Source organism: Ochotona princeps, chromosome 5 (assembly GCF_030435755.1).
Source record: "Ochotona princeps isolate mOchPri1 chromosome 5, mOchPri1.hap1, whole genome shotgun sequence".
Taxonomy (NCBI): domain Eukaryota; kingdom Metazoa; phylum Chordata; class Mammalia; order Lagomorpha; family Ochotonidae; genus Ochotona; species Ochotona princeps.
The window spans coordinates 49,877,845-49,889,965 of record NC_080836.1 but is presented as its reverse complement, the minus strand read 5'-3'; the positions used below and the strand labels follow the sequence as shown (position 1 = coordinate 49,889,965).

The 12,121-nt window shown below is 44.0% G+C and overlaps 1 protein-coding gene across 5 annotated transcripts; it reads right to left on the bottom strand.

Moving 5' to 3' along the window:
• Nucleotides 1–6,431: 6,431 nt before the first annotated feature.
• PHOSPHO2 (phosphatase, orphan 2) lies at nt 6,432–11,870 on the bottom strand. Of its 5 annotated transcripts, none has more exons than XR_009245404.1 (3): nt 11,840–11,870; nt 6,638–7,485; nt 6,432–6,562 (listed from the first exon to the last, which is right to left on the bottom strand). XR_009245404.1 is itself a non-coding variant. In XM_058664215.1 (3 exons), the coding sequence occupies exon 3, from the start codon at nt 7,459–7,461 to the stop codon at nt 6,727–6,729; it is 735 nt and encodes a 244-aa protein (XP_058520198.1). In that variant the 5' UTR covers nt 7,462–7,485; nt 9,826–9,939; nt 11,320–11,587; the 3' UTR covers nt 6,432–6,726. The 5 variants fall into 5 exon arrangements, 4 of the variants coding, with proteins under 4 accessions (XP_058520198.1, XP_058520195.1, XP_058520199.1 ...); XM_058664215.1 differs by lacking the exon at nt 11,840–11,870 and adding exons at nt 9,826–9,939; nt 11,320–11,587 and having other exon boundaries at nt 6,432–7,485; XM_058664212.1 differs by having other exon boundaries at nt 6,432–7,485.
• Between the last annotated feature and the right edge of the window lie 251 nt (nt 11,871–12,121).

The following is a 12,121-nucleotide window of genomic DNA, read 5'->3' as shown; positions in this document are numbered from 1 at the left end:
CTTTTTTCTTCCTCTTTATGCAGACAACGGAGAGGGCAAGGGGAAAGGGCTGCTCTTAGCATCCAAACCGCAATAATTCCCAAGAATGGGGGACAACCACCCGATGTCATCCCAGAGTCCCCAACGTGGAGCCTGTTTTAAGGATAGTGTTTAAGTGGTTTTGATAGTTCTGAGATGCTATTGATCACATTGCTCCAAGGTTGAGGAACTCCTTCCAACGTCCATTGATTGACATAGTCCACCTAGAGGGTTATTTTTGTTTTTGTTTCTTTTTTTTCAGCAGGGTTCCAAGGCCTTGGGCTGTCATCGACTGCTTTCCCAGGCCACAAGCAGTGAGCTGGAAGGGAAGCGGGGCTGCTGGGATTAGAACCAGTGCCCACATGGGATCCCAGGACGTGCAAGGTGAGGACTTTAGCCACTAGGCTACCATTCCAGGCTCTCATCTAGAGTCTTGATTTGCCAAATACTCACTGTCAAAACTTGAACAGGAGAGCTGTTCAATTTTTTCAACTCTCCATGACAGTAGATGCACTCGGAGGGCCTTAATGAACTGATTGTCATCTCCCCATGAACATCTGGGCATGCCATCCACTGCAAAGGCCTCAGAAATTGTGGAGATCCAGTTCTGAAACATGCACTCTACAGTTAGGCCACGCATCCTGTGTTTTTCCCCATGGTTTGAATTCTGAGTCCAGTGATAAAGCTGGGAGGTAGGGATCCCCAAAGAAACCTTGCTGGAGGTGAGTCCAATATGACTCCTGTTTGTGCTAGCCAGAGGTGGGTCTGGTTCAGTCCATTACCCATCAGCCTACACGCATACTGGTGGTTGTAGCCACCTGGTCAGTTCTGTTTCTAGCCTCATCCCATACGCAAACCAATGGATGCTGCGGCCCAGCCTAATCTTGCTCACCATACACTCAGCCCTTACACACACCAGTGAGAACTTCAGCCTAGTCGGAGCAGCTCCCATTAGCTCTCACCAAGCCAGCCCCCAGCCCTGGTTCATGTGTATGCCAGTATGTGCAGCAGATTAATCCAGTCTGTCCTGCATCCCATTTGGCTCTTGTAAACATCAATGGCCACTGGAGCCTAGTTTAGCTTGACTGACCCCACTATCCCGTCCATACTCATGTTGGCGGGAATCACCATCTGTCCAGCCAAGCCCGCCCCCAGCCCTGGTTCTCATGCTCACTGATGAGCTGCAGCCCAACACAGGGGTGCTCATAGTTTCCCTACCAGCCCCACTCCCAGCCCTGGACCTTGCACTTTCCAGGTGGTTCTACAGTCTAGCCTGATAGGACTTGTTCTCAGTCACAGCACTTGCTAGTCAATGCTGCAGCAAAGACCAACCAGCCCTCAACCACTCTAGCTCCTTCATGCACCAGTGGACATGAATGCCCAGTCTAGCCTGGCTATCCCCTAACCAAGCTCACCTGCAGGCCAATAGGTTTTGTAGCCCTGCCTGGCTTGGTTTGCCCCCAATCCCAGCTTTCCATTCACCAGCAGGAACAGTGGCCCAATAGGGGAGTTCCTGAAATTTCCCTATTGGGCTCACCCACATCCCGGGTCTTATATGTGCTGATGGATGCTGAAGCCCAAGTCTGGCATGGCATGCCTCACCTTGGCATTCCTCAGTGGGTGCTGCAACCTGGCTTGTCCTGGCCTGCCCCCACTCCCAGTCCTAAGGTGAACTGGTTTGTGTTGCAGCCCAATCTTACACTCTGCCCTGGTTCTCACATCTGCCAGTGGGTGTTATGAATTGGCCCAGCCTTGCGTGCCCCCAGACCTGATCCACACATATGCTGGGTAGTATAACCAGGTGGGTTCTATAATCTGGCCTGGTCTGGGCTGCTCCTTGCCTTGGTTCTTGTGCTCACCTACAGGGACTGCATCCTGACAGCGGAGTTCCTCAAGTTCCTCTATGAGGTCACATCCCAGTTGCAGACCTCGCGCATACCAGTGGGTCCTTGGCCCACCTCCTGTCCTGGCAGGCCTTGCCTGACCAGCCCATTCGCATTTTAGCTCTTACTGTTGTGTGTTACAGTTCAAACCAGCCTGGTCTACCACTGACCCAATTCTCATGTGGTTCAGCAGGTGAAGAAAACTAGCCCAACCTGTCCTATACCCACCCTGGCTCTTTTGAGTACCAGTGGGTGCTAGAGCCTGGTCTACTCTGGTGCACTCCAAACCTAATTACACACCCATGCTGAGGGATACGGCAGCCATGTCCAGCCTAGTTTGTCGCCCCATTCTGGCTCTTGCACTCACCAGTGGGAACCACAACCTAGCCAGAGCATCCCCTTAGCTTCCCGACCAGGCTCACTCCAAGCTAGATCTTGAGTGTGTTGGTGGCTGCTCTAACCTATTATTCAGTTTGGCCTTCATCATTAGATGCTGCAGCCTGGCATGTCCCTAGTCCTAACTTTCACTGGTGGATGCTACAGCCTAACCCTGCAGAGCCTGCCCATTTCTGGCATTCATACATACAGGTAGGGGTGATAGCCTAGCCTAGCCTAGCATGGCCCATATACCCTATCCTAGCTCCTGTGCATGCCAGTGTGTTGGTTTTGCCTGGCCCTGCCCAGTCCACCCCCCCGAGTCAGCCTACACACCTGGCAACAAGTGAAGCAGCTCTGCCCAGCCTGACCAACACCCAGCCCTGACTCGTGCTCAATAGTGGGAGCTATGGCCCACTGGGGAGTTCAGCAAGTTCTCTCACCAGGTCCACTCCCAGACCCAGATTTCATGTGTGCCACCAGCTGCCAGGCCCTTACCTGGCACCGTTTGTGTCCCAAATCTCGGTCTTTGTGTGTACTGGTAGATGTTGTAGCCTGGTTCACCCCATATCCAGTTCTTGGGTGCACCTGCAGGTACTGCAGACTGAATCAGCCTGGCCTGTTCCCAACCCCAGTATCTATGCTTGTTGGTGAGTTGCACGGTCATGCCTAGCTCAGCCCATCCCTAACCCTTGCCCTTGAGCAAACCAGCTAGCTGATATGGCAAGTTCCACATGGGTGAGCCCAGGATTCCCCACAGAATCTGGCCCCAGATCCAGTTCTCTCTAGAGATGGTTAGTGTCATGTCCCAACCTAACATGGTCCACACGCTGCCCTGACTCTCACTGGTGGGTACTGTGACTCAGTCTTGCCAAGCAGGCCCCCTAGCCATGGCTTTGTGTGCCACGGGTATGGCAGATAGGCTGGATGAAGACTGACAAGAATAAGATATTAAAGGCAGAATCCTCACAGTGAGTAAATAAGCATTCGTTGTAAAATTAAAAACTTAAGGAGTATTTTTAAAACTACATGCCCATGGGCTCAGCAGCATGGCCTAGTGGCTAAGGTCCTCGCCTTGATCCCATATGGCTGCTGGTTCTAATCCCGGCAGCTCCACTTCCTCTCTGTCTCTCCTCCTCTCAGTATATCTGACTTTGTAATAAAAATAAAATAAATCTTATAACTTAGATGAAAGGAATGAAGTTAAGAGACACTGGTGGTTTTAAAGGCCATCTATGCATTTTTTGACTTATTTCCCTTTTACAATGTTAGATTTAGTATACAATTTTAACAAAGAGTATGTCAGAAGTGTTGCTATGTGACTTCTGATAGGCCACAGAAGGCATTTTGTGTTCTCCTAGCCTTTTCTCTTCGATCACTCAGCTACTGTTTTTCAGCAAGTTCAAGCTTTATGGAGAAGCCAATGCAATTAGAAAACAAAATTTATCTCACCATTAGTCAGCTATGAATTGAGCCTTCCTGGTAATAGTGAAGATGTGAGGTTTCCTCCAAAGGATGTATGAGAGGTCTCCTAAAGCAGACCCTCCCACTCCAGTCAAGCTTTCATATAACTGCACCTCAACTGACACCTTCACCTGTTTTTGATCTTGAGCCAGAACCACCCTGCTGAAAATTACAGAATTTGGGCCCGGCACGGTGGCCTAGCAGCTAATGTCCTTGCCTTGAATGCGCCGGGATCCCATATGAGTGCTGGTTCTAATCCCCGTGGTCTTGCTTCCCATCCAGCTCCCTACTTGTGGCCTGGGAAAGCAGTCAAGGATGACCCACAGCCTTGGGATCCAGCACCCGTGTGAGAGACCTGGAAGAAGCTCCGGACTCCTGGCTCCTGGCTTCAGCTCAGCTCCGGCTGTTGTGATCACTTGGGGAGTGAATCATCTGATGGAAGATCTTCCTCTCAGTCTCTCCTCCTCTCTGTATATCTGGCTTTGCCATAAAAATAAATAAATCTTAAAAAAAAATTCCAAATTCCCAACCCATAGATGCTATCCTGTTTATGATAGGCTACTATATTTTAAGATAATTTATTATGCAGCAATAGATGATAGTCGCAAACTACTGATGTCTAGTAAAGAAAAAATATACAACCTGAGTAGTGCTGTGTCTACTTAAACAGTGGAATGAGTGCTAGAATCCAATAAAGAAACCTCGACTGGAATGTGTTCACTACTGAAATTGCTTAAGTATTTAAAAATATGTTACTAACTTGTTCTTTTTTTAAATGAGGGAATTTTATCTGTATTCATATCTGGAAGGGCACTTGAAGGGAGGCCAGCTTCACTTGCTGACAATGTTTGTCATGCTCTTGCCACTGCCATAGAACATGATATACTGAGACTTCTGAGCTTTCTGCTAGTCCCGGAGAACACCCACAGTGCCAAGGGACTTCATACTTCTTTCTACATTTGTTTAGCAGAAGTTTCACAATTAATGATTACAAGAGTTTTTTCTTTTATTTGTCCTCTTCAGGTTCCTATGGATTTTATAGGTTAATGTTAAGGTTATACAGTTGCCATAGTTTCTTTTTGTAATATCTTTCAAAAAGATTTATTTAGAAATCGAAGTTACAGAGAGAAGGATAAAGAGAGTGTGTCATCTTCCATCCTTTAGTTCATGGACGGATGGTTGCAGTGGCCAGGACTGTGTCAGGGCAATACCAGGCGCCAGGAGCTTCATCCACGTTGCCCACATGGGTGGCAGGGACCCAATGTGCTCGGCCTATCTCCTGCTGCTCCAGGCCATTACCAGAGAGCTGGATGAGAAGCACAGCACTAAGACATGAACCAATGCCCATACGAGAGGCTGGCATTGCAGGCAGTAGCTGTAGCTGCTATACAGGGCTGGGCCCCTCATTGTCTCTTTAATTACTGCTTCTCCTTCATTACTGTTTTTCTCTCCTGGAACACTAAGTTATCAAATTAGATGCTATTACTTTATCTTCTGTATTTTCATTATTCTGTTACTCTTTGGATATTCTAATTAGTGCTCACTGGCTAATCTTTCCTCAGTTATCTGTGTTCTTCTGTTTGTCTACTAAAATGCTATTTCTGCCAAGGTCATTTTCAGTTGTTTCCACTTTGGTTTTCATGTGATTTTTCAACACTTTGTTAAAATTTTCATGGGAGACCTTGATAAAGTTCTGGGCTCCTGAGTCTGGATTGGATCAGTCCTGGCTTTTTGTAGTAATTTGGGGTATAAAACAGCAGATTTTGTTTGTCTTTCAAATAAATAAATCTTATTAAAAAAAAGACTACTGTTTTTCAGGTAACTTTATTTTGCCAATATTTCTATTATGAAGGTTTCTAAAATGTTAGTATTTCTACAACTTATTTATAACATTGCTCAAGACTGCACTGTCAAAGAGAGCTGATTAAACCAGCACTGTAGTTACTGCCTATGATGTTATAAAATCTTTGAAGAACTCTAATATGTAATCCATGCCATATAAGACTGCCTGAAATAGATAACTTTGAACAATATATATTGTAGGGCCCGGCGCCGTGGCCTAGAGGCTAAAGTCCTCGCCTTGAAAGCCCCAGGATCCCATATGGGCGCCGGTTCTAATCCCGGCAGCTCCACTTCCCATCCAGCTCCCTGCCTGTGGCCTGGGAAAGCAGTTGAGGACGGCCCAATGCTTTGGGACCCTGCACCCGCGTGGGAAACCCGGAAGAGTTTTCAGGTTCCCGGCTTCGGATCGGCGCGCACCGACCGTTGCGGCTCACTTGGGGAGTGAATCATCGGATGGAAGATCTTCCTCTCTGTCTCTCCTCCTCTGTGTATATCTGGCTGTAATAAAATGAATAAATCTTTAAAAAAAAAAAAAAACAATATATATTGTATCCCTATATCTTTCGGAGGACACTACACACATTTGGAAGCCTTTTCCTCTTATGTGAATAAAACATCAGGCTTATTTTTAATTAGTTAAGATGTTTAACCACTGGACACATTTTTGAAAAGTATCTGACAACGTATGACTACTCTCTCCAGGCATAAGTGAACAAAATACAATCTATCAACCACCTTTAGCAGAAACCATTAATGGCATGCACCTACCTCAGTCTGTGTTCTTCCCAGTTTTTCCTGGGCATATAACCAGTTGGATGACAGCTCTCTATCCCTTGCTTCCTTGCATTATGACCAAGTATTAGCCAATGGCATTTAAGCAGCAACATTGGTTTCCCCTTCCAGGAAATGTCCTAAAACAAGGAGCTGTGACCTTCTCACTGTGCTTCTTGTTGGCAAGAATGTCTCTGTGAGGGCTGTAGCTTGAACAGAAATCTTGGATTTTAAGTTGGAAGCCAAATGCGGTCAGAGCAAGAAAAAGGCCTCAAGATACTTACCTCTGGAATTACTTTCAGTGGAAAAAAAAAATACTTCTCTAAGTCATTGGCTGTTGGGGATTTCAGTTTTTATGATGCTGAATCTAATCTTAGTGGATACACTCCTTTATTAGAGACTGCAAATGAGAAATGATTTCAACACCTGAAGACCAAACCAAAACAGAGGATTCCATAGGTTCAAGATTTCGAGACATTTTGGAAAGAGTTTTCTGTAAAGTGTATCCTTTCCGTGGCATGGCAACATCTTCCTTCTTTAAAAAGGATACTGGACAAACATCATTTCCACCATCACCAATATAAACAATTTGGGTATAATTCACTGCCTGTTTCAACTGTTTATCTATAAATTCTCCTAATACGACATTTTTGCAAAGATTCCTTGGGCACCTATTGCAAGTATGAGTATGGTAATTTTTCACAGTGAGATAACCACTGTTATCGAAACCTGCTGGATTTGTAAACACTCTATCAAACACATCGTGAAAATGGGCAGCTTCTAAAACCCAATCTATGAAGATGGAATTTGAATCTGAAATAATAATACAATCAAATTTATCCTTATTCTTTCTTATAAAGGAGAAAAGTTCTACCATCCCTGGAGTGAAAGGTATGGAAGTAACTGCTCTTTTCATTTCATCTTCCCCTATACCTTCATCTCCCAAATATTTAAAGACTCTGCCCATAAATTCCGTCCAAAATCCTTTTTGGTATGACTCTTGCAGTTCAATAGGGAGCTTTCTGTCTGGGGCACACTGCACAATCCAGGTGTCACTATTGTCATCTATGATTGTATTGTCAAAATCAAAAACCAGCAGGATTTTCATGGTTCCAGGAGGAGACTGGATTGCCTGAAAGAGAATAAAGATTATTCTGAAAGCAATGTATTTCTATATCTAGCTATTGCACTTATTTGATAAATTGTTAACCTGCTAAGCCAAGGAATATAAATAAGTGAGCAAGCATGTTAAAACCACCATGTAAGCACCCTTTCCCAAGATACAAAGTTTATATTTGAGTGCTTTAAGTGAATGGAAGACACAATATCTAAAAACAACACTTTAAGTATCTTTGTGTTACTCTAGGGATGATTCTTTGAATTTTCAAATTGAAAGTACTAAGCTATCTCCAGAGGTAAAAATAAATTAACGACTTCTTACAAATTTCTAAGACAGAAAAATGCAGGTTAATAATTCTTACTATATATTTTGATCATATCCATGCCTACTAGGTTAAAATAATTATAAGGTCTCTGAATACTGACAAATATTTTGAACAAAATCTATTATTACATGAAATATTTTTTGGAATAATTTTTTTTTAAAGATTTTATTTTATTTTTATTACAAAGTCAGATATACTGAGAGGAGGAGAGACAGAGAGGAAGTGGAGCTGCCAGGATTAGAACCAGCGGCCATATGGGATCAAGGCAAGGACCTTAGCCACTAGGCCACGCTGCCGAGCCCTGGAATAATTTTTAACAATTTTTTTGTTTTAAAGATTTATTGGAAAGTCAGATATACAGAGACAAGACGAGACAGAGAGGAAGATCTTCTGTTTGATGATTCACTCCCCAAGTGGTCCCAATGGCTGGAGCTGAGCTGATTCAAAGCCAGGAGCCAGGAGCTCTTTTCGGGTCTCCCACGCGGATGTACAGGGTCCCAAGGCTTTGAGCCATCCTTGACTGCTTTCCCAGGCCACAAACAGGGAGCTGGATGGGAAGCGGGACCGCCAGGATTAGAACTGGCACCCATATGGGTTCTGAGTGTGTTCAAGGTGAGGACATGAGCTGCTTGGCTACTATGCCAGGTCCTGGAATAATTTTTTAAAATATTTATTTATTTATTTATTTATTTTTAAAGATTTATTTATTTTATTACAAAGTCAGATATACAGAGAGGAGGAGAGACAGAGAGGAAGATCTTCCATCCGATGATCCACTCCCCAAGTGAGCCGCAACGGTCGGTGCGCGCCGATCCAAATCTGGGAACCAGGAACCTCTTCCGGGTCTCCCACGCGGGTGCAGGGTCCCAAAGCTTTGGGCCGTCCTCAACTGCTTTCCCAGGCCACAAGCAGGGAGCTGGATGGGAAGTGGAGCTGCCGGGATTAGAACCGGCGCCCATATGGGATCCTGGGGCTTTCAAGGCGAGGACTTTAGCCGCTAGGCCACGGCGCCGGGCCCAAAATATTTATTTATTTTTATTGGAAAGTCAGATTTACAGAGAGAAGGAAACACAAAAAGAAAGATCTTCCATCTGCTGGTTCACTCCCCTAGTGAACCAATCTGAAGCTGGAGCTGAGCTGATTTGAAGCCTACAGCTAAGAGCTTCTTCCAGGTCTTTCATAAAGGTACAGGGTCCCAAGGCTTTGGGCCGTTCTCTACCACTTTCCCAGGCCACAGGCAGGGAGTTAGAAAGGAAGTGGAGCAGTCATATGACATCCCAGTGTATGTAAGGCAAGGACTTTACCCACCAGGCTACCGCACAGGCCCAGAATAATTTTTTAAAAAGAGAGGTTAGGGGCCCGTTGCGGTGACCTAGTGGCTAAAGTCCTGGCTTTGAATGCACCAAAATCCCACGTGGGCGCTGGTTCTAATCCCAGCGGCCCCGCTTTCTATCCAGCTCCCTGCCTGTGGCCTGGGAAAGCAGTTGAGGATGGCCCAAAGCTTTGGGACCCTGCATCCGCGTGGGAGACCCGAAAAGAGCTCCTGGCTCCTGGCTTTGGATTGGCGCAGTATTGGTCATTGCGGTCACTTGGGGAGTGAATCATCGGATGAAAGATCTTCCTCTTTGTCTCTCCTCCTCTGTGTATATCTGGCTTTGCCATAAAAATTAATAAATTTAAAAAAAAAAAAGAGAGAGAGAGAGTTTAGGCCTGGCACAGTGAATCAACAGATGGAAGATCTCCCTCTGTTTCTCATCCTCTTTATATCTGACTTTCCAATAAAAATAAAATAAATCTTTTAAAAAAAGAGAGAGAGTTTAACTTGAAATAGGTTTCTGGTTGCCCATATTACAATTAAGTGATTGGGACTGGTGCTGCAGCTCAGGACTTAAAGCCATGGTCTGCAAAGTGGCATCTTAAATGAGGGCTGGTCCGAGTCCGCAGCTGCTCTACTTCTGAGGTAGCTTCCTCTAGTGGGCCTGAGAAAGCAGAGGAACTTAGCCCATTTTGGGGTCTCTGCCACCCACCTATGAAGCTTCAGGCTCTTGGCTTCAGCCTGGTCCTGTTCCAGCTGATAAGGGCACTCGAAGAACGAACAAGAGGATGGAAGACGTTTCTGTGTTTCTCTTCTTGCTCTGTAACTATGCCATTTAAACAAATAAACAAACCTTACAAAACAGAAAAGGGGCCATCATCACGGTATAACAAGTAAAGCTGCCACCTGCAATGACAACATCCTGTATGGCCATTTGTGGAGTGAGCCAGAAGATGTAAGATCCATCTCTTACTTTCTCCTTCTCAGCCTGGGAGGCAGGTGATGGCTCAAGTAGTTCAGTTCCTGGCACCCATGAGGGAGACCAGATTGAGTTCTTTGCTAGGGCGACTGTGGGCGTTTGGGGACTGAACCCCGAGAAGGGAGTTCTCTTTCTCTACGTCTCACTACACAAAAACAAAAAACAAACAAACAAAAAAAACAAAACAAAAAAAAACCCCAGGAGATCAACTAAAAATGAAACTTGGCATTTAACCCCATGTATTTTCCAGTTTAGTACAACAGGTACTTAGTGGAGACAGAAAAAAGCTCTGATACTCCCCAACCTTGTCATCTTTAAATGTCTAATCCAGTTTTGTCTAAGCGGATCCCAAAAAATAAAACTGAAATCATTTTCCAATAGGCACAATATCATAGCAATAAGGCATAACTGAAGATCAAGTGACCACTGCATCTCAGCACATTTTCAATTAAACATCACTTTTAAGCTTTTTCGAATTTACAATAAAAAATTTTTTTTCAACTGTAACTCCAGCTGATTAAAACTACCCTGGGGCCTGGTGGCGTGGCCTAGTGGCTAAGGTCCTCGCCTTGAATGCGCCAGGATCCCATATGGTTGCTGGTTCTAATCTCGGCAGCTCCACTTCCTCTCTATCTCTCCTCCTCTCTGTATATCTGACTTTGTAATAAAAATAAAATAAATCTTTAAAAAAAAAAAAAAACTACCCAGGACCTAGACTGAATTAGGCACAAAAAAAGTCACTAAAATTCCTAAATTATTGATCTTGAAATGCTACAAGGCAACTTAGTTCCATGGTTGATCTAACACAATAATTTCCTTAATATCAGATTTTTTCTATTAGTGTTTATTAAAGATACTTCCCCAAATTAGTATTTCCAAGGCAATTAACCTTAGGTCAGCATAGAACTTAAACAGCCACGACAATCCTCAGTTTTAAACACCAACCAGCTGTTTTCAAATATATGATTGTTTTATATGTAGGGGACAAAGTCTTCTGGTGTGGAGCAAAGGAAAGGAAAATTTTTAACTCCTAAAATTAATAAAACTATTTGATTATTTAATTCTTACTTTTAAAAACCTGCCAGGGGTATCAGGTGGTATTTTGATACATGGATATATTGTTTAATGTTGCAAATCAGTATGCACATGCCATCTTCTTAAATTTACAAGGGTAAAGAGTGACGGGCATAGAAGAACAAGCAAGTAACTCCAAATCTCCAGAGTTACCTGTGTGAAGACTCATGGGTCAGAGCTGGGGACTGGAGTTTGAAACAGTATTTGGCTGCCTGTCAAAACTAGCAAATTAATGGCATCACATCTTATGAAATTCAAAATATGTCCTTAGCTACTTAAAACCTCATACAATCTTCACTGGGAGATGATTCTCCATGGATATCCGTAGTCCAGCATGTCCCGCAAGTAAAACTGCTGAGGCTAAACCATTGCTACACTGGCTACTGTTATCACCTATGACCTGGGAAATCGGCATCCCATATAAAACACAGCAGGCCCAGCGGTCAGCTCACATGGGTTGCACATTTCTTTTATTTATTTATTTTTAACAATAGGATTTGTTTTATTTTTGATAATGCTTACATAGAAAAGAAGGATGCATGCCATATGGGTTGCACATTTCTGACCCTTCTTAGTTCCTGGGAGTTGATAAATTAGCTTCTGAAAAACCCACCAGGATTATATGTACACAATTTTTTGTCTACAAATGTTTTATGATTCCTTTCATACTTACCAACATTACGGCAGCACAGCTGACAGAAAACCTGGAAAGAAACAGCACAACTTAATGTTAGAAAACTCATTAAAATTCTTCACTTCCTTCTGTTTGAGACCTCAGCTTGAGCCCGAATTCTACAGGTTAGAGCCAAAGAAACAGGAAGGGAAATCATTCCACATCAACACGTTAGAAAAACATGTTTTGAAGCCAAGCGCATGTCCACACTCAGTATTTCTGTGTCAAAGATCCGTCACATTCCATTCACTGGTTTGTTCACCACGGAATAGAAACTATTTA